General features: G+C 44.6%; 1 protein-coding gene across 1 annotated transcript in view; it reads right to left on the bottom strand.

Moving 5' to 3' along the window:
* The window catches only part of LOC308169991 (neural-cadherin-like), a gene marked incomplete at both ends in the record, with an annotated part of 79,933 nt that overhangs the window by 49,052 nt on the left and 8,381 nt on the right, over nt 1-22,500 (bottom strand). The window contains 7 exons of the mRNA XM_080544722.1: nt 3,223-3,395; nt 5,187-5,329; nt 6,815-7,064; nt 7,823-7,934; nt 9,098-9,302; nt 9,553-9,778; nt 13,863-14,060. Coding sequence (XP_080400848.1) covers nt 3,223-3,395; nt 5,187-5,329; nt 6,815-7,064; nt 7,823-7,934; nt 9,098-9,302; nt 9,553-9,778; nt 13,863-14,060 — 1,307 coding nt within the window. The remainder of the gene's footprint in view (nt 1-3,222; nt 3,396-5,186; nt 5,330-6,814; nt 7,065-7,822; nt 7,935-9,097; nt 9,303-9,552; nt 9,779-13,862; nt 14,061-22,500) is intronic.

Below are 22,500 nucleotides of genomic sequence, written 5' to 3'. Positions count from 1 at the left end.
ATCATTGTGAATGGCCACAAGATAAAAAATGCTCATTGTTTGCAACATAGGACTTTGATTTCACTAACTAGTCGTTTCATTTACTGCATATTGAAAAGTGATAGCTATTCTGTAGTCGCCCCCACCGAGTCAGCACAAAGCAGACTCTCGCATCGCATGTATTAATTCACATCGACCTAGCGAATTGCAGTAGCGTTAACACATCAAGAGAGATCTCAGAGCCGGTTTCTTTCTTTTTTTTAATAACATTTTTTTGTTTGGTTGAACAGATACAGATACAGATAATGATGTCTCTGTACACCCCTACTACCCACCATGCTCAACCTACCACGGCCTCACTGTTGCGGGGAGGACTGGAACTGTCAGTCAGTGGTGCGGAAAGCAGAGGCTATCTCTGCTTATACCTGCTTCATGTCCCTCCACTTCCTTGCTCTCACAGAGAATTGGATTACACCAGGAAACACAGCTACTCCCCTGCAGCCCTCTGATGCCTCTTGTTCTCATTCCCCTAGACTCTCTGGTCGAGCGGGAGGCACAGGACTCCTCACATAATGTCCTTCCCCTGTCACACCACCTGTCCATATCTGCCTTCGAATTCCATGCTGTTTCTGTTTCACCTCCCCTTTCAAACTTCACATTGTTGTTGTGACATTGTTGTCTGTCACCCCCCCTTTCAAACTTCACCACCAGGTCAGCTTGGCAACTTCCTAGATGAGAAGGATGTCATTCTCAGCTTCTTCCCTGAGGACGGCTGCGACACTGCTCACACTACTGGGACTTGAACATCCCGTCAGAGAAGCTTCACACATCTGAAGTACTCGAACTTCTCGTCTCCTTCGACTTGTCCCACCCTGTCTCATAAGTCCCCCGACTCACTCAAGCTCGACCTTGTCTTCACCAATCCTCCCGTACCGTACCTCCAACCTTTCTGTTATCTCTCTCCCAGTTTCTGATCATCGTTTTGTATCTTTCTCCTTTCCTCTGAAATCCATCCCCTCCCAGCCGGTCTCTACCCACACTGTATCCTCTCACCAACACCTTATCTCTCTTTCCTCCTCTAAAAACTTCTTACTACAATTCCAAAATTCAATCATCTGCCTCTGACCCTAAGGAAACCGAGGAAACACATTTTCCTCACTCCTCAACCCACCTCCCTACCCTCGTCTCTCTTCCCTATCTGCGGATGACTTTGTCACCTACTTTGAAGAGAAGGTTGATGACATTAGCGACTCTTTCTCTCTACCTCTCGCCAACACTGCTACCGTGCCTCTCAAACCCACTCCGCTAAAAGTCGGTCTCTGGTTCATCATCTCTTTCCCCCCTCTCCCCTAATGATAACACTGGTCACGTCCCAATGGGCAACCACCAATTTCCAAATTTCCTTTACTTACTACCATAATCAATTATGTATCTTATCTAAAACCCTTGAACACGCAGTCTCTAACCAGCTGTCTCACTATCTCCTTCAGAAGAACAACCTTATTGACCCACACCAAGGCTTTAAGGCCTGGGCACTCTACTGAAACTGCTCTCCTTGCTGTCACAGAGGTCCTCCATTCTGCTCGAATTTCATCCCTCTCCTCTGTTCTTCTGGAGCTGTCTGCTGCATTCGACACAGTAACCCCCCCCTCCTCTGACTCACAGGTGGTGACACGTGTCTCTGTGTGTCTTGCAGACATTTCTGCTTGGATGTCAGCCCACCACCTCAAGCTCAATCTTAACAAGCTTTTCCTCACTGGGAAAGCATGCCCTCTACAAGACTTCTCCATCCCAGTAGAGAACTGTACTCTACTCTCTACTCTACTCCTCAAGACCCATTCTTATCCTGTGCGGGGGAACATCACAGCAACAGTATGTTTCTGTCGATTTGTCCTCTACAACATCGGGATGATACGTTCATTTCTGACATGAGAAGCAGCACAACTCTTAGTCCAGACACTGGTGATCTCCCGCCTTAACTACTGCAACGCACTCCTGGCCGGCCTCCCCACCACCGCCATCAGAACTCTGCAGCTCATCCAGAATGCTGCCACCCGTCTGGTGTTCAAGCTCCCCAAATTCTCCCATGTCACCCTTCTCCTTCTCACCCTTCACTGGCTCCCAGTAGCAGCTTGCATCAGATTCAAGACCCCGGTGCTCGCCTACTGGGTGGCAAAGGGAAATGCCCCTCCTTACTTGCAAGCGACGGTGAGCCCCCAAAGCCCTGGCCGGTCTTCCACCTCGGCTGGCCGCCTGGCACCGCCGCCTCTATGTGGATGAAGCAGTTGCACTACTTGGTCACGACTTTTCACTCCCCTGGCAACCCGCTGATGGAATTGGCTTCCCACTGCCATCAGGACTTCAGAGTCACTACCTATCTCCCGCCGCAGATTGAAGACCCATCTCTTCAGGCTACAACTTAATTGTCCCTCCTAAAGACCCCCTCATCCCCTCTACTCCCTTTACAGTTTATCTACTATAAATACATTTTTAAAAAGTACATTTTCCTTCTTCTACCATTGTAACTGCTGCCAATAGCCTCTGGTCTCGGCATAGATTACATTTTCTTATGATGACTGATGGATAGATGATTCACTTACTTTGACGAATGTATTTGTTGTAAGTCACTTTGGATAAAAGGCGTCTGCTAAATGCCAAAAATATACATGTAAATGATACTCTGCAGTTATTTCATTGAATTAATTGAAATCCCCACAGAACGCCTAAAGATAGAGTGGGTGTGCTGAATAATCAGAACCTTGGGGAGAAACGGAGATAGGGAGACTGGGGAAATGAGACAGACAGAGAGAGAAAGAGAGAATAGAGCAGATGATAAGAGTGGAAGCTAGAAGATGAGAAAATATGTTGGTGAAACTGGGAACAAGTCGCCAACCAATCAAAATGTTCCGAATCAAAATTATTCAGAAAAATGTAAATACATTTCAACGTTGTTGAAAATCAATGACACACTCGCTAATCAAGTCAAATTCGTTGAGTAATCCCCACTACTACCTAGTTAACTATCACTACTTTACATTGTTAGCAGGCTCACAGAACAAGCTGAGAAGTGACTGGCAGTGTGTCATTGATTTTCAACAACGCTGAAATGTATTTACATTTTTCAGAATAAAGGTCTACATTAACATTAAATAAGCTGCTGACTTGTTCCCGGTTTTACCAGCTGCTGTCACATATGAATTATTGCAAACTATCTTTAGGAAAAATCTATTATTTTACACTCACCTTGTCAAATATGGGTTTATTGTTGTTGACATCATCGACTCCAACAATGACCCGAGCAGTGATGGAAAGTGGGTGTGGCCCACCTGATGCATTGTCATCTGTGGCTGTAACGTTGAGGACGTACTCCAGGCCCTGGAGCTTGGGAGGTGGGGTGGAGCGCAGGCGGATCAACCCTACAAACACCACAGTACCACAGAACTACAACCTTAAAAAGGGGACCTCCGTATAGATCTCCTTCTTAGATCATCTCCTGCTGACTGGAGGTTGTTGGTTGCATAGGTAAGGGAGGTTATGCTAGGCTAAACCAATGTATTTTTTATATATTATTTCCCCCTTGTCTGTTTTTCCATAACGGCTGAGATAAAAAGCACAGATAAAAGGAGACGGCATCTGAGTCAACAATCTTCCCTGTCAACTCTGGAATCACTTGGTGCTGGGTGAGCTGGCTGATGTGTGGAGAACTCATTGAAGTGAGACCACAGGGATATTCTCCTGCTTGTTGTGCTCCCAAGCGTCTCTCAATGGTCCTGATTAAAGACTACAAGCACGCTGTTGCACCCATATCAGACTCTGACTCCACTTGTTGTCATTTATCTTCCTGCTCACTGCCTGCGAAGTTGAGGGCCTCCGGCTTTGTTGTAAGTAAGGGTGTCACGGTTCACCAAGCCCCCGGTTTGGTTCAACTCGGTGGTTGAGTCACGGTTTTTGGTTCAACTTCAGTTCAACAGGAAAAAAAGGTAAAGAAACTAATTCTGTATCAGTTGTATAGTCCTATTGGCTTGTGTAGCTCATACAGGGCTTGTGTTCAGAGCACTGGAAACAATACGTATGCATTATAAATGGACAGTCAAAAAAGTGTTTTGTTTTGTACTGCATGTACACACTTGAAATCTAGTGGCCTATTTGATCCACGAAAGTGAAGTATTCTGTCATATGCTTTGCAGTTAATGCTGAATTCTGTTTTGAAAAGCAGTTTTTACCTACACAAGACCATCAATATCGATGCTATTGTCACTACCTGGCTTCACATAGCTAGTTGTAGTCAGTACCATATACACAGTCATGACACACAGAGAATTATAAATAATGTTGTATCCTATGTGTGTAACACTACACTTTGCCATTAGCCTGCAGCATTGGGCAATTTATAATTAATTAAATTATAGCTCAAAACTATAGCTCAAAATCTCAATGTATGCAATACAGAGTTTCCCTTTATCGAGGGGTCCGTACCGAACGGGATGGTAAAACCCGTAAAAACCATTACACCCCTGTCAGATTGTAAGACATGTAGGTATGCTTTTTGCTCTAATGTTCACTCTATAACCTCATTTCCCAAAGAGACTCAACTGTGGCCAGTCAGTAGGCTAAACAAAGCACATTTGAGGTGTAAAGATCTCTAGTAACTCAATCTTACTGTACCCTACACATGACCTTATCCATAACAGAGAGGGAGAGGCGTAAAAAGGAAGGAGGGCAAACCAAAAGGACTAGGGCAGGCAGTGTAAAGGCTGTAGATTATGAGCTATGATAGAGCAGCTTTTTGTGAAATTGAATTGAAAGGGTTGGTTGACAAATGTCATCCCGGTTGACAAATGTCCCACAGGATTCGGATCAAAGGGTAAATAAAAAAACGGAACAGCCATCAAAAATCTGAGAGCTCTCGGAGAGGCAGGAACAATTTCTCTCTATAAGAGGCAATAGAATAAACTGCACAGGGGAACATAGCCTGAATACAATGCAGTCCTTTGTATTTATGACTTTAATAAAACCACTTTAGTCATATTGCGATTGCTCTTTTTAATATCGCCATCCAATATCGACTAAATATTGACATTTAATAAAAGTAAGAGGCTTTCCGCAGACGGGATGTATCATATAAAAGAATAGTGGTAATATGTCAGTTTGAGGGAAGCTACAGTGAATGTTAGTCCCAAGTAAGAAAAAAAGAAGAAATATCACACCTTTCTGGTTGTCGATGACAAAGTTGCCCTCCTCATTGCCCGCTGTAATTGAGTACACAATTCCATCACCATCAGGGTCCTTAGCCAGTACCGTGGCAACTAGTGTGTTGGGGCCAGCATCCTCAGAGACAAACGTTCGATAGCTGTGAGAGGTATAATAAAATCATTATCTACCACCACCACGCACGCACGCACACACACACACACACACACACACACACACACACACACACACACACAGACTGTATCAATCACAGTCTAACCATCAGCATACTGATTAGAGTGATGGCACTGGCTTCGCTCTGTCACAATGATTTAACTCTCTAAGCTGGCCTGGCCAAAGACAAATGATAATGTCTGCTGGAATGTTGAACTCGCTGAACAAATGGCCCTTTCACATACCCAGCCCACTCTCTGCCATTTGATCCAGTGCCTTTTAAAATGTCAACAGTGATTTGCTTGCTGTATAGTCTTGGGTACAGGGGATACCCAGGAAGGAACAAGAGAGTAATAGACTGGTGTGGGATGATGGGGGAGAGAGAGATTGGATGAGCAGGATTGGTGGATTGAGAGAGAGAGATAAGGAGAGAGAGAGAGAGAGAGAGAGAGAGAGAGAGAGAGAGAGTGATGGAGAGAGAATGAGAGAGAGAGGCAGGAGAAAGACCAGAGTTTTGAGAGAGGCAACGAAGGGGTGAGGAGGCGAGGAAGCAGAAGCGAAATGACAAAGTGATACAGTGTGTGAAGGGGAGGTGTGGAGAGAAGGAGATTGGGGGGTGATGATAGACAGAGGTATGATTGTAAGAGGTGTGCAGAATTTTAACTTGACACATGTTTGTGTGCATGCGTGTGTGTGTGTGTCCGTCTGTCTGTCTGTGGTGCAGAGTCAGAGGTGATTGATAGTTTACAGAAGAGCACTGATGGGTGATTCATCTACGCCAGACGTGGCAGTCACCGTGGCAACATGAGTGACCTGTAATCAGTCTCCCAGCTCAAAGGGTGCTGGCACTCCTCAAGATGAGAGCACCCAAAGTGCTACTCAAAGCTGTCTCTCTGAACTAAGCTGAGGAGACAAGCCTGTCCGTCTGTCTGTCTGTCTGTCTGTCTGTCTGTACACCTGTACATGATACAGTACCTGAGATCTGCTGCTGCTCTGCTGAAGGTCGCTGAGACATTAAGACTGACAGAACAAGGACTGAGTCAATAGAAGGACTATTCTGTGAGCTGCCTCTCTCCTCCTCCCCTTCATTGCTCCACGCCTCAGAGGACACGCGCTTTCTTCTGTACAAACGCACTGAGCTACGGTTTGATATGCCGCCTCCTGCTTTCCCAATACGAGTCTCTTTACCTTATGCTACCTTATGTTTTTTTCATTTCCATTTCCATTTTTTTCTTTCTCCATGAACATTTCTGAAAGATACGAAGAAACGTCTGAATGGAGTTACTCCGAGACCAAAGCCTCGTTTTGTACTGGAGGGTGTGCAACAGAGTGAGGTGTGTGACACCACTGACATATTCTATGTTAATTGCCATCTGTTCCAATTATTCCCAGCTTCTGCTCCCATTGTTCCCAGCTCCCATTAAAGAGCACACTTTATAAGAGGAGGGTGGGGAGGGGGTCTACTACTCACACAGTCTGAGAGAACTGAGGGGTCTCGTCGTTGATGTTGGCCATGCGCAGGCGGATCGTGGCGGTGCCTGAGTGGGGCACCTCCCCGTTGTCCACAGCCATCACCACAAACTCATAAAGGTGGTTGGGCCTCTCGTAGTCCAGACGGCCCGCGGGGAAGATAGTGCCGTGGGGAGAGATGCTAAAGTCTGGGCTCAGGGTGCGGTAGACGAGCTCCGCGTTCAGGCCAGAGTCACAGTCACTGGCCAACACTGAGGGACAAGGTCAGGAGAGGAGAGGAGGATAGGAGAGGAGAGGAAAGGAGAGGAGAGGAGAGGAGAGGAACAGGAGAGGAGAGGAGAGGGGTGCTTGAGTACAGGGACAGGGGATGTGAGCGCTGTGTCTCTGAGCTATAATGCTCATCAGCAATTAGTCAGAACGAGACAGATTATACTTGTTTTCACACCTGTTAGGATTTGCTTTCCTACACATACAATCATAGACAATGGACCTATCGCTAAGCCACGCCCCAGAATAGAAATTATCCAATCATATCACAGCAAAAGTCACGACAGGCAGAAAACTCGGACAAACAACTCGCTAATATCTGATGGTGAAAAGCTTCTAGACAAAATATTCTTGTCATCTTTAAAAAACATGTCTATTATTGCTGTGGTAAATCAGAAATCAGTCATTTGCCAACTCCCGCCATTGTAAGTCATTGAATGTCATTCAGTCACGCTCGGTCAGTCAGTCACGGTCAGTGAAGCGTTGTTTGTTTGTCCGAGTTTTCAAAGGGGGGCGTGGCTTAGCGATAGGTCCATAGACAGGTCCAGTCAAAAGCACTGCATTTGTGATAGAAAGATACAGTTCTGATTGGAATTGAACAAGCAGGTGATAGATACATGTGATTAAACAGATGTCGTTAATTGCATGCAGTCATCTTGATCAAAGAGCTTCAATTCTCTTTTCTATTTTTAGAACTTCTGAAGTTCTCCAGTCATAACTGATGTCAGAAACAGAATTTCACCTTGCAGCAGAGAGGTTGCTGTGGTTACAGTCTCCGGAACACCATCCACACTGTAGATGGACTGGAGGAATTCTGGAACACAGTCGTTCTCATCTGTAATCTCTACCTGAACCTGTTTAACAGCGGGAGGCGGAGAAGAGGAGAGAAGAGAGGAGAGAAGAGAGGAGAGGAGAGAGGAGAGGAGAGAGGAGAGGAGAGAGGAGAGAGGAGAGAGGAGAGAGGAGAGGAGAGAGGAGAGAAGAGAGGAGAGGAGAGAAGAGGGATGTAAAACGCAGAAGTTGTCGGTCTTATAATATCCTTTGGTCGTTTCAAATCCAGGAGACAACCGTAGGGAATCTCATACCGGAGTAAAAACGTCAGCTAAATTGCGCTGTAGTTTCGAAAGTTGTCATTTCCACATGTTCCTTATCTTCCGGTTCATGATTTTTGCGTCAAAAATAGAAATGTTCCCGCTCTGTTTTTTTGGGGCGGGGGCCTTTGGTCCTGCGCTCTGTCACCACAGAGTGTAAAGTGTGAAGTGACAGCTCAGTAATAGTCCTGAAATAGCTGGGATAGGTTTTCCCCAAAGCCCACACTCCAAATCCTGCACATTCAGTCAAGCGGAAAGCACTGTTTTCACAAAAATGTGTGCTGTGAAATAAGTGTCTGACTGATAATTGGGTTCCAAAACCTTTGAATGAATAATGTTGATACATTTAAATACATTTTGGCAAGCAAACTCAGACTGAATTAAATAAGGGGAGAGAGCGATGTGGCTTTGCTTAGCCAATAAGCGACACTCTGGTAGTTCTGTACAGTACTCAACAACTCTGGTATGTCAATATCTACTCAAAACACTTCACATACTGTAGATACACTGAGAAGAAAGAAGAAAGAATTCTGGTCCAGGGTCTACTTCGTGACATTGCATAACCATTGCAAACACATCCTCCAGACAAACACATGTACACCCTGATGGTGGTGTACGAAAAGTATATACTACCTCTACGTTCAACAGACTTCTATTTTGACTATATATATGTAGGTATGTGCAATATGTCTAGCGTATATATGTACAGTTTGACCTACTGCAGATTTTGTACTGTTATGAAAACTTCAATAAACAAAGTTGTGAAAAAAATTAAACCGACAAGGTTGAGTAATAACTAGAGGTTCTTTAAAGTCTTTAAATAACACAGTGCCAGTGTGATAGTAGTCCCTCCCATTTCGAGTGACTGACTGACTGACTGACTGACTGACTGACTGACTGACTGACTGACTGACTGACCGACTGACCTCTATGGCGCTGCTGAGACCTCCGGGCCCCTCGCTGGCCCGCACCATGAGCAGGTAGCGGTGCTGGTCGCTCTCATAGTCCAGCGTACGAGTCAGGCTGATCTCCCCTGTCTCCTGCTGCACGGTGAACAGGCTGCTGGGATTGATCAGCAGGCTGTACGTGATTGGCTGCCTCTGAAAGGATATCGCAAACACTGCCAGGAAGCTAGAGGGGACGTAGACAAGTCATTCAGATGGGTAATGAGAAAGCAGAGAGTCAGAAAGTAGCAAGGAGCAGTCAGGATGTTAACACGGGACTCAATTATCTGTGTGTGTTCGTGTGTGAATATACACTTCACAGCTTAGTGGTGCAGAGACCAAAAATAAGATGAATAAAGTAGGTTTGCAGTCAGCAAAGAGAGATGAGAGGTGTATATACAGATAGCTACTATACAGATCTCTACTGGAATACTCACCTCTGTCCTTCTGGTGTGTTCTCTGGTATGGAGAGGGTGTAGGAGGCGTTGGTGAACTGTGGTGCCCGCGGTCCTGCCAATACAGCCACCATGGCAGGGGCACTGCGGCTGCCCAGGCCGTCAAACGCCACCACACTCAGCAGGTACTCCCTGCCTCTCTGCAGAGGAAGCCCTGTTGACACCACCTGGCCACTCTTCTTATCCACCGCAAAGCAGCCGTCACCTCCTACAGCAGACCAGAGGTCAGTTACTGAGGAGACATCTCAACATACAGTATGAGTGAATGTATCTAGAGACATCTCGTGACGTTAGAATTATAAGGTTCTATCTCATTTTTGTCAAAATTGATTTTTTTTACATAATCTGATCCATTAGGTGTTTATTAATGCCTGTGTGGTGTTATTTTTAAAATGTTGACATTTTTGAGTTAGTAATTTATAAAATACAAAGGTTCCATCTCACAAAACATAATGGAATGTAAAAACTTTGACGCTCAATATCTCTGAACTACCCTAAACGGAGATAGAACCTTATCATTCTAAGCTCACAATCTTTGTCTGGTCAAGAAACCAGAACTAGAATGTACTGTACTGTACCAGCTAGCTGTCACCTCCAGATATAGAATATCAGTTTCAAAAAGACGTTATTGATAGCCAAGGAGGAATCAGTAATATACAGTAAGTAGTAAAAACAGCAGTAATAGAAAAACACATCAATCATCAGGTGAACAGAGGCAGAGCAGTAAGAGTCTAGACTGAGAAGACTCTCGGGGAAACTATAGAAACATCCTCATTTAGTCCTCCACCACCAAGAACTTTGCATAGAAGGCTGTGTGACAATATCCGAGCTTAAGAACCAGGTCAAATGTAAGCTACTGTGGCTAGCAGGCCTTACTGCCCACTGTGCTGTCCTCATCTCTGGATGTGGGGGTTAAACCTATGGAGGATTATATTTTAAAAAGATTATATAAAAAATGAAAAAAATATTTAGAAGATTTAGCGGGTGGTTGTTTCTTTGTTTAGCTTGTGTGCCACTTGTCACAATTCAAAGGCAGTGCTTTACAATTTATCTTAACATTGGCAGAAGGAGAATAAGAGAAGGGAAGGCGGGTCAATTCACTCAAAAAGTGTTACCAGGGTTTTATCTACATCAGACAGTGGGACTGAATTATTCTGGGTCAGATCGTGTATCAAGATAAGACCCCCCACACACACACCCACACACACACCCAGCCACACACACACACACACACACACACACACACACACACACACACACACCAAGCAGGAGGTCTGGTCCACACATGCAGTTCCACATCCCATGTATGTGTTTGTGTGTTTGTGTGTGTGTGTGTGTGTGTGTGTGTGTGTGTGTGTGTGTGTGTCTGTGTGTGTGTCTGTGTGTGTGTCTGTGTGTGTAAGCGCAGACTCAGAAAGGATATAAAAAGTCACATTCCAAGTCTGGATTTGCAGGAGGTGGCAATAATAGCAAGGCAGGTAAAGTCATGCAAGAAATCTGTGTTACTAAGCCTGTGATTTCACAGTTTCACATTTTTGAAAAGTGAAAAGTCTATTCTAAGAGTATGATCAATGTAATGTTAGCTAGCTACCTCTAAACATGGATTTGGCTGGGCATAAATTAACTAATTTGAGGTGTTAAACACACTCTGGCTATCTTATCTGTCTGGTTAACTTATCTGTGTAGTTCTGAGTTTCTCTACAGAGCCATAGACAGATGTCTAGTGTAGCGTCTGAGAAGCGGAGCGTCCTCTCTCGACCGACTACTCGACTGACTACTAGTATAGGGGTCTAATGAATTTTTAGATTACTAAATCTAAATCTAAGTGTCTTTGTAGGACAATCTACTCTGTATACTGCAAGTATATCTAGATTTCGGGCGGAGAAGCGGCGAACAAGCAACGCCAGCGTCCTCTTTCGACAGGCATTTTTTAAAAAGTGATATATACTTATAAAAGGCATATACTGTATGCCTTGCCACATAAAGCTGATCAGCATTTACTGATTACAGTTTTTCTCAATTGCTAAAACACATTTCGCAAAAATTACCTCCATTTTCCCAAAACTCTAAACACAACACACTTTTCTAAAGCTACATACCCAAAACCACACCTTCTCTCTTCAAAACTCAAACTTTCACACCAAAACAGCTGCTCAAAGCCTGCAAAAATGTAAACACTATATGCATCATTACAGACTACAACAAAACAACTGAAAACACAATGTTCAGTGTGGGAGTGTTCTTTTTTTTCACAACTGCCAAAGCACATTTTTAGAAACCTTACAGTATCTGTTCTCAGAATATATCACTGTAGAGTATTGGGCATTCATAGATTTGTGTGTTTCATATGAACAGTATGTAAATCTACAGAAAATACAGTGTGTACACTACTGTACTGTATCACAACTCAATGCAAACACTACAGAGGATCCATCACACACAACAATACTCATTGAAAACAGTGTTCAGGGTGTGATGTTTTTTTATTTATGGAACTATACCACCCCCACACACACACACACACACACACAATAATCATTGTGCGGCATCACGTCGTCGAGCTGGGGCGGGCCACAGGACCTCATCTACATCGCAGGCAATATTGTCCCTTGCCAGGCCACGTGGAAAGAACGCCCTGGCATGGCGGATCCAGCCTTGGAAGGCCTCCACAGGCACGTCGTCACAGGCCAGGTCCATAGCCCTGAGGAGGTTCTCTCTTGTGTATGGTTGGCGGTCGTACACCTTCCACCTCCATGATGAGAAAAACTCCTCTATGGGGTTGAGAAAAGGTGAGTAGGGTGGCAGACAGACATTCAGGAATTCTTGGTTGATGTTAAACCACTCTCTAATCTGGTTCGTTCGATGGAAACGAACATTGTCCCAAATTACAACATAAATGGGATGTTGTGCAGGCCCAGGATTGTGTTGCTGGCGGTCCAGGAGGATGTCTCGTAGCTCTGCCAGGAAGGTGAGGAGACGTTGTGTGTTGTATGAGCCAAGGACAGCATGCCGGTGGACAAGCCCCTCTGAACTCATGGCAGCACAGAGTGATGTTAGCCCCGCGTTGGCCAGGAACCTCAACGATAGCTCTTTGGCCAATGATCCAACTGAGATGAAACCAATTGTACTCCACTATACTGTAAAAAGCTACTGTAGTAACCAACACAGCAATACAGTACAATACCTGTTGTGTTCTCTGAATGCCCGGATAATGGTGGCCACTGAGAACCTACTCAGGTTTGGACGGACTCTTAGTCCTGCTTCAGCCAGTGTCCTCCTGGGCCTGCTCCTCTTCCTCCTGGGCCTGCTCCTCTTCCTCCTGGGCCTGCTCCTCTCCCTCCTGGGCCTGCTCCTCTTCCTCCTGGGCCTGCTCCTCTTCCTCCTGGGCCTGCTCCTCTTCCTCCTGGGTCTGCTCCTCTTCCTCCTTGGCGTGCTCCTCTCCCTGACTCCTCTTCCTCTTCCTCTTCCTCTGACTCTGCCTCTGCCTCTGCCTCTGCCTCTGCCTCTGCCTCCTTCCATTGTATTCGTTTGGAACCTTCAGCAAACTGTGTACTCTGAACTGGCTTTTCTAGGTGTGGTCACATCATTTGCAACATGTGTCTTCAATTTTGAGTCGTTGTGTTTAATGAATGAAGCCAGGTGTGTTCATTGCGTTCAAATGTTGCTGATTGTGGCAAGCATTTTGCATCACATGAGCTTTCATTTGAGAATTTGAGCAGAGTTTTTTGCAACTTGTGTTTTAGCAAGACAAAATGTGTTTAGATTTATGAGAAAAGGAGGATTGTGTTTTGTGAATTGTGTCTTCATGTGAAATGTGTTTATGGTTTTGGCAAATGGAAGCTAGTTTTATTAAATGTGTTTAGAGAACTGGTCATTTGGTTTTGAGAATTGGCTTTTGTGTTTTAGCAATTGGGAAAAGCTGTAATTCAGTTTATATAAATTCATTTTATTTGTATTTCACACTCTAGCCTTCAACTTCAGCAATGAGAATGCAACACAGCTAAATAAAAATGAGATAGAAAGCATAGCTATGAAATTGTGTGCGACTTGTGGTCCATGAAAGGAGGAGACACAAAAAAAAAACATGTTAGGTATCAAGAAAACACATTATGAGGATGTTTCCCACAGTTCCTGAAATAAATAACTCTTTTTATACCGACTAACTGTATAGGAAACAAAAACTTGGTGTAAGTTTGTGTAAGCACAATCGCTAATGGTTGCGACGCATGTGCTTGTGTGCATGCATGTGCTCTGATGCGTGTGCACCGCTATGTCTGTCTTGGAGAGCTTACCGTCAGCCAGGAAGTAGTCCACCTCCCCACTACCACCCTGGTCTCCGTCGCGGGCCTGGAGCTGGAACACTAGGAGCCCTGGGGGGGCCTCGGGGGGCACCACAGCCAGGTAGGGGTACGGCTCCATGCTCCACTCTGGAACATTGTCATTAACGTCTGTGACTGTGAGCTTCACCTTGGTCAGGTACCAGTCTGAGCCTGGCCAGAGGAGAGGAGAGGAGAGGAGAGGAGAGGAGATGAGAGAGGAGAGGAGAGGAGAGGAGAGAGGTCAACAGTTATTGGGAGTGGCAGCTTTCATGAGAGAAAGGGGATACATGTACCGAGTGAACTACTTGCATAGAGAAAGTAGACACACAAAAGTGCTGAAGGCGGAGACGCCAAATCTGCCACCCTTCTCGAGATCCCTTCCCCCGATCGGCCAAATGGCTGTTGTGAATTCTCACTTTGAAGTAGTCACCCATTGGGGGGGTCATACGACCGTATGACATAGGGTCATGTCTGATTGGTCTTTTCCTGCAATAACTCCATTGAATAATGATGGTTGAAAGACCACTTACAGTATATAAACCAGAATGTTGAGGAACATATCTTGTTGTCCAGCTGTTGTCTGTGAGTACTACTGAATAGAGCATGTGGTCTTCATGTGCTCTCTCTCTCTCTCTCTCTCTCTCTCCTCTCTCTCTCTCTCTCTCTCTCTCTCTCTCTCTCTCTCTCTCTCTCTCTCTCTCTCTCTCTCTCTCTCTCTCATAACTTTATTTACATATGGACTTTTTGTCTGGATTGTTTGAGTTAATACCAAAGCCTGGTGAAAATTTCACTTGAATAGGCAAGTTGGAAATACATTTACTGGACAAAATTTTGATGTGTTCTGTACTTATTTCCCCCACTGTGTATATTAAGATATGCTTTGTTATTAAAAATACACATTTCCATACCAGTCCTGTAACCGCCATCCTATAGGGCTCCACAATGCCGACCAATAGACGACAGAATTTATGTTTATGGATTTTCACACATCCATAAGCCTGTGTATGCAGAATCAATGCTTGACAATGGAAAGAACACATTCACCCAACATAATGCTTTCAGCCAAGAAAGTAGTTGAGGCTAAATGGCTACAGCATCTACTTTACTCTGAGCAATTCTTACTACCCTACATACTGTCACTACCAGCCCTGTGGGAGCAGGATGCGTGAAGTGATCTTCCAGCAGAGCAAGAGCAGCCATCCAGACACTCAGCCACCAGACTGAAAGCAACCTGCCCTGGCTTAATAAAGACACTGTGATCCCCCTCAGGAGCACAAGAGATAATGCTGCAAGGCCACAGGTGTTCTGTCACCTGCACATGGCCGTGGTGTTGTTGTGAATAAGAAGATTCCCACAAATCCAATTATCAACTCTCTTACCCCCACCACCAAGGAGAGGGAGGGCGCGCGCGCGCGAGAGAGAGAGAGAGAGAGAGAGAGAGAGAGAGAGAGAGAGAGAAACACAAAATCTTTCAATTTTTGGTTTGTGAAATGTTTACCGTACATTTCTGATTGTTTATTGATTGTCAATTTATTCTTTTAAAAATGATTAGTGTGTTTCCTCTATTTATTATTGTTAACTGCACTTGCGTTGGCAATGTAAACATACACTCACAGAACCCTTTATTAGGAAGACTAAACAAATACTGGGTAGGGCTTCCATTTGCTCTCAAAATAGCCTCAATTCGTGGCATTGATTCCACAAGATATTGGAAACATTCCTTTGAAATTCTTGACATGATTGCATTACGCACATTTTTCAGGTGCACTTTCAAGCTCTGAATCTCCCATTCTACCATATCCCAAAGGTGTTCTATTGGATTCAGATCCGGTGACTGGGAAGGCCACTGAAGAACACTGTCATCAGTGTCATGTTCATGAAACCAGTTTGAGACGACTTTTGCTTTGTGACATGGTGAATTACCATGCTGGAAGTAGCCACTAGAAGATGGGTAAATTGTGGCCATGAAGGGATGCACATGTTCAGCAACAATACTCAAATAGGCTGTGACATTCAAGAGATGATTGATTGGTATTAACAGGCCAAAGTGTGCCAAGAAAACAATCCCCACATCATTACACCACCTCTACAGGTTGGACTGTACCAGTGTTCCTAATAAAGTGTTCGGTGAGTGTGTGTTTCCAATGCCAATAGAGCCTCTTTGAATTTAATTTAATTTAATTGAGAGAAAGACAGCAATAGAGAGAGAGAGAAAGAAAGGGAGAGAGAGAGACAGAGAGCGTGTGCGCAGGGTCTGGGATGACTACTGCATCAAGAGCAGCCCTCAGGCAGAAGATTTTAGCCTGCAGTCTAGTGAGGGAACTAAGGAATGTACTCCACACGCAGTACGAGGAGAAACTAGACAATAATACCATGAAACATAACACTCACAAAATCACTGATTTCTTTTAAACGTGTTGTTCCATCGTCACTACATGAAACTGTTTAAAGGTTAAACACTGTTTGTACGAACCTTGATGTTATGTCAAAAGGAAATTGAAATCATCCATTCTCCTCCCACATCTTTACGTGAGAGCTGCAATGGTACCAAAAGCATCTCTATAGCAGCAGCAGGCTTTCAGCCTTGCACACAACTACGTGCGTGCTCACACACAGACACACACACAGACACACACACACACACACACACACACACACACACACAGACAGACAGACACAGACATACACACACGCACAAACACACGCACACACACACACACACACACACACACACAGTTTAATGCTTTATTTGGATTGACAAGTAGGATACATATCATGCAAGGTCCAAGTCCAAATATTACTAAAAAGTGGTCTTAACAGCAACAAACCCGGGCCGATGTAAAAGTTGGATGGGGGGCGCATTATAAATAAAATTAACATTAACATTAACATTAACAAAGGGTAAGCCCACAATATGCACATCAAGGGTAAAGGTGGCATCTGCGTTTCCAGATGAAGAGACTACCAATTATAGCTGGCATGAACAGTATTTTGTGAGTTGTTTGGCCACAAATTTGTAGGCCACGCACACCCACATTTTATATACATGTCCCAAGCTACCAAAGATTAAAGCAACGACTAGCCACAGTTGTTTATCGTATTACACAGCGGTTGGTATTTCAACAGTTTTGATGCATAACTAATGTCCATACACGCTTCAAAAGAGCAGCCAATTTCCATTTCAGGATAATGACCGTTTTCTTAGATTCGTCAATCAGCACAATATCGGGGGTGTTAGGGGAGTGATTTATGGTATGGTCAAGTGTAGCGCTGTTCCCAGCATTGTTAGGAGGTTGCTTATTCTGGTGGTGATGGAAACCCATTCTACATGTGGAACTCCCAGTCCTCCCTCTCCTGTCCTGGGGAATATTACTATCTCTTGTTGAGTGTGTGTTTAGGCCCATCCATTTTCTCACTAGGCACACTGTCTTATTGTTCAGATCCGTTAATGTAGCCGACATTTGGGTATATGAACATTGGCAAAAAGGTGCTGGACTTTGGCAAGGGCGATTTTTTTCCCCCGTATGGTCTGTATTTTCATTACGGTGGGTAGTGGTGAAGAGTTTTATTGTTCAGATCCATTAACGTAGCCGACATTTGGGTATAGGAACATTGGCAAAAAGGTGCAGGACTTTGGAAGGGCGATTTCCCCTGTATGGTCTGTATTTTCATTACGGTGGGTAGTGGTGAAGAGTCCATCAGTCTTGCACAGTACTCAGTGATATTTCCTCAAGGGCAAAGGTGACAGAGGATTTCTCTAAACCCCATTAGAGTCCTCTCTGTTTTGCCCGGAGGCTTACCTCCTGATCACAGACAATGTAAACAAGCGTTGCAGGAGCAGCCTCCTGCCATTGGGGCGAGTCGTCTCCCCACCACAGATGTTTGCGCTGCCCTAATGCTCTGTCACAGTCTGCTACCCTGGTCCACCGTGCGCAACACTGCAGCGTATGAATCAGGACTGAACTGTCAAGCGACGTTTAGTCACTGTCGCTTCTGCCAAGTGCCATTTATACCAAACACCAAAGTCAAGGGCACCCAAAACAGAAGCCTATAGGACCAAATAGGACGCTGCTCACATTCTAATGGCAGACCTACGCTATTGCAGTCTTTCCTCAGTTGGATCGGAAGTAGCAAAAAAGATGCTGAGAAAACACTTCCTTTTATTCCTTTTTTCGTTTAAATGGCTTAGTTTTAGATGGCCCCTATCAGAATGCAGTTTGCTGTTTGCACCCTGAGTTGTCGAGAAGTGTTCTTTGCTGAAACACAATGGCTGTAAAGTGTGTGACAGCTCTTAACGGGATTGTTAGAGGGATAATAACAGAGAAGGGAAGAAGCTAGAGGAGAGGTTTAATCTAGCTTTCAGCCCAGGCTTTGAAGTGTGTTTGTGTGGATTAGAAAGTTCTCCAGGATCAGATGATAGCTCATTTGGATATATGCTGCAGTATCATGGGGGCAGGAAAACTAATCAATGTTCAGATGCTATCTGTGGGATGCCGGCAGAGGCGCTTTACGCCAGTGCTGATCTGTCAGAGGCTCTCCACTTAACATCCTAGTTGAATATCATATTTGGGATGACTAAGGGCTTCTGTCGGGGTGGGGGTGGGGGGGTGGGGCGAGGGAGGTGGAGGTGGGGGTGGGGGTGGGAGGAGGTGCCGTGCTCTAGCTGCTATGTCTCTCGACTTTGCTGGTCATGATTTTACAAGGAGTGGTCTAATTAGCTTGTTACAGAGCATGGAATCAGAGCCAAGGCAGATCATTAGAGCTCATTAGGTCTTGAACGGTGATGAAGAGTGTGTCAGAGCCTGTGTGTGTGTGTGTGTGTGTGCGTGCGTCTGTGTGTGTGTGTGTGTGTGTGTGGACTATGAAAAACACTCTGGATGAGGTGTTATCTAATATCTAAGACTACAGCAGAGCGTTTGGTCGCAGAGGGCCCCATCTCTAGAATGATCTTCCGCTTCATGTTAGGGAGTCAGATTCGGTCTAAATGTTTAAGTCATCTCTTTAGTCAGTGTTATGCCTGGTCCTAACCCAGTGATAAGCCATCCCTGCTGTCTCTGTTCAGGGGGGCTGTGGGGGGGGGGGGGGGGGGCTGGACCAGTCTGAGAAGCTGTACCTGCTGACCACTTTGGGCCGGCTGATGTTGCTGCTGCTAGCCATCCCCATGCAAGTGTGTGGCACGGGCTATTTGAATCGGGGGTGGTTTCCCTGGGATTTCAGTCTGGCTGCAATGATCGTCTCTGGGCCAGCGCCAGTGGGCGGGCCGAGCCTGGGTCGGTTCAGGTTCTGTATACGTGCACATCCTGCCATGAGACTTTTCTTACATAACAACAACAACAACAACAACAACAACAACAACCACAATAATAATAATTACAACAATGTAAATGTGTGTTCCTATGACAATAGGAAGTGTACAGTGCACAGCATGTGGGTAGTGTAAAGTACTTCCTTGTCGTGTGTCACTGGGAGGGTGTTGTGCGGTGTGTGTGTGTGTGTGTGTCGTGTTTCACTGGTGGACTGTTGTGTTGCTCCTTCCTGCTGTTAATCCTCTCCCTGGGTAATAGCTATATAAAGCTTCTAAGTGGCTTGCTGGTGTAAAAAAGTTTCCTCAAGTGCTGTTCTCATACGCTACCCACAGTCCAAGGACACAGAGGGTGTGTGGGTGATGAGTGTGCCTGTGTGTGCCTGTGTGTGTGTGTGTAAGGCGCCTACGTGTGTAACGTGCCTCCATGTGTATTATAATGCACCTACGCTTGTTACATGCAACAATGGTAAAATAATCCATATATAATGAATAGCAGAGCAGAAAAGCACAGGAGAGGATTCAGATATCAAATGTAATTAATTTCAAAGGCTCAGCATATGGAGCTACGCTACTTCCTCGAGCCTGCGGAGGAAAAAACATGAAGCAAATATTTCAATTTAGTACTTCATTAATATAAAACGTATAACTGCAAGCATAAATACCAATGATAATATATAGGAGACTTTTTGTAGGGGTTGTTCTGCTCTTCTAGTAGTTCGAGTCAGTTGACGGGAACTGGATTGGAGCACACCAGGGGGGAATTAATAAGGCACATTAACCAAATGTTTGCAGAGTTAAAGAACCCCTATTTAAAGCCCCCCCCCCCCCCCCCCCCTCTGCGAGCCTAAAGCACTGGTGGTTCTCAACCTGTCAGCAAAGGATCAACACAGTGAAAGCTCAGAGGGGCTGAAATCTATTAATTAAAGGATCCATCCTCTGTACAGTCTGGTCTCGGTGGCGGCTCAAGCCTTCATGCACACACGCACACGTGCAAGTACACACAGGCTCACACACAGACGCATACTTTTATGTGCACACTCCTTCTTTCTTTATCTCTCTCTCTCACTCACTCTTTCAGACATGCACACACACACAAACACACACACACACACATACATACACACATACACACACACATACACACATACACACATACACACACACACACACACACACACGACTTACCAATTAAAACACAACGCATTGCATTGTACTCCTCCTTAATCAATGATCAGAGGGGTTTAAAACAACGTTTTGGTATGGCAAGGTATGGCACTACCCTGATTTTTTTTAATCTGAAACACGTTTTGCCATTTTAGTGATTTTATCCACTCCACAGAGGTAACGGTAACTCAAAATCCTCCCGGCTCCATATTCAGTGAGGTAAGCCTCCCCTAGTTCTGGTGATGGGAGAGTATCCGTCCCTTGCCACTTATACTACAGTCAAAATCCTCCTACCATTCAGCACTGTGCGAGAGTGGCTTCTCAACTTTGGTCCAGCTCAAGTCAAAGCAGAGAAATAGGTTGGACACCGAGCATGATCTGAGAGTTGCTCTGTCGACCATCACCCCAGACATTGAAACTCTTATCAGGAGTACAGCACATCTCCAATTATCTTATTAGCTTCCCCCGTTTAGTAGGCCTAGAGATCATCATATTGTGTGTGTGTAAACACAGATATATAGTTATGACGTTAATTTTACTCATAATCACCAGGATCAGCAGCATGCAGTTGTGATGTTCACACTCATCAGTTTATTAATTAGGATCGGTTTGATATTGCTAGAGTAATTTGCTGTATTTGTTTATTTTATGTTTAAAGAAGGTTATGATGACATTGTGTAAGTGTTTACTAGCCATTTGACATTCACAGATATACAGTATAGTTATGATGTTCATTTTATTCATAATCACCAGGATCAGCAGCACACAGTTGTGATGTTCATACTCATCAGTTAATTAATCAGGATCAGTTTGTTATTGCTAGAGTAATGTGCTGTATTTTATTCTTTTTATTTTTAAAATAAATATATATAAAGATACATATTTTATTTATTTTATGTAAACAAAAAAAAAGTCATGATGACATTGTGTAAGTGTTTACTAGCCCATTTGACATTGTGTAAGTGTTTACTAGCCTATTTTTGATTTTTGAATTCTATAAAAGTGGGTTGCGGCTTATGTGACCATAGGAAAATGTGTTGAGCACCACTGCTCTAGGCTTTCTCTGTCCTCCGTTATGTGTTTAGAAATGAGAGTGGACTTTAAGTAAAGAGATTGCAGTCCTCCTCGGGCACACACAGCCCTCCAGCTGATATCACACTAGCAACCCTGAGGTGGAGTGGGAGGGCTGGCGAGTTCATGGAAACTCTATACACCTCGGAAGAAAAGATACTGAAAGTGAAAGCATTTCTTTTCCTGAGGGATATTGGCTATATAGGTAGAGGTCTTCCTTCTCAGCTGAACCAGATTTAAGGTTACAGTTACAGTTTGCAACAGTCTCTGGAGCTAAAGCCCTAACCAGCAACAAGGGTTTTGTTCATAAAACCGGCTTTATCTGGTCATTACTCTCTATCTTAGGCTGTCTGTTGATGTTAGTGTGCTTCGAAGGTGGTCTCTCTCTCTCTTTCTCTCTCTCGCTCTCTCTCTCTCTGTGCTGCTCTGCTAATGTTAGAGGGGCAATTTCTGTTTTTATGGTAGCAGGGTAATGATGAGGAGGGAGGGAGTGGGGGGGTATATTGATGCCTGACTCTCACTGTTGTTTCCAGCCTCTGAATGAGGCCTTAATGAGAGTAATGGGGCTGTATTCAAACAGATGTGCCCTCTCCAGAACTGTATTTTTTTCAATTTCTCTCTCTCTCTCTCTCTCTCTCTCTCTCTCTCTCTCTCTCTCTCTCTCTCTCTCTCTCTCTCTCTCTCTCTCTCTCTCTCTCTCTCTCTCTCTCTCTCTCTCTCTCTCTCTCTCTCTCTCTCTCTCTCTCTCTCTCCTCTGTCACTTTCTCCAACCCTGACTCAGACGGATGCTCAGCTGCACAATACCAAGGCAACAGGCACTTGCTGCAGCACCCTGAATGAGCTCTGCTACCATCAGGGATTTGAATGGTGTGTGTAGTAACTATGTATGTCATGCTGCACTTTGTATTTCGTTTAGTTTAATAGGATCACATTAGCTGTTGCTGAGGTCCACATAACATAAAAGGCATGAAGCAGTAAAGAACAGTTATAGACAATGCTACATTAGATAACATGTATCAAACACTGTGTCCTTGAGTAATCAGTGGTAGTACATTACTCCATGTTTGCACC

Source organism: Nansenia antarctica (genome assembly GCF_963989245.1).
Source record: "Nansenia antarctica genome assembly, chromosome: 14".
NCBI lineage: Eukaryota > Metazoa > Chordata > Actinopteri > Argentiniformes > Microstomatidae > Nansenia > Nansenia antarctica.
Note: the sequence above shows the minus strand (reverse complement) of the source record. Positions and strands in the feature narration are given on the sequence as shown.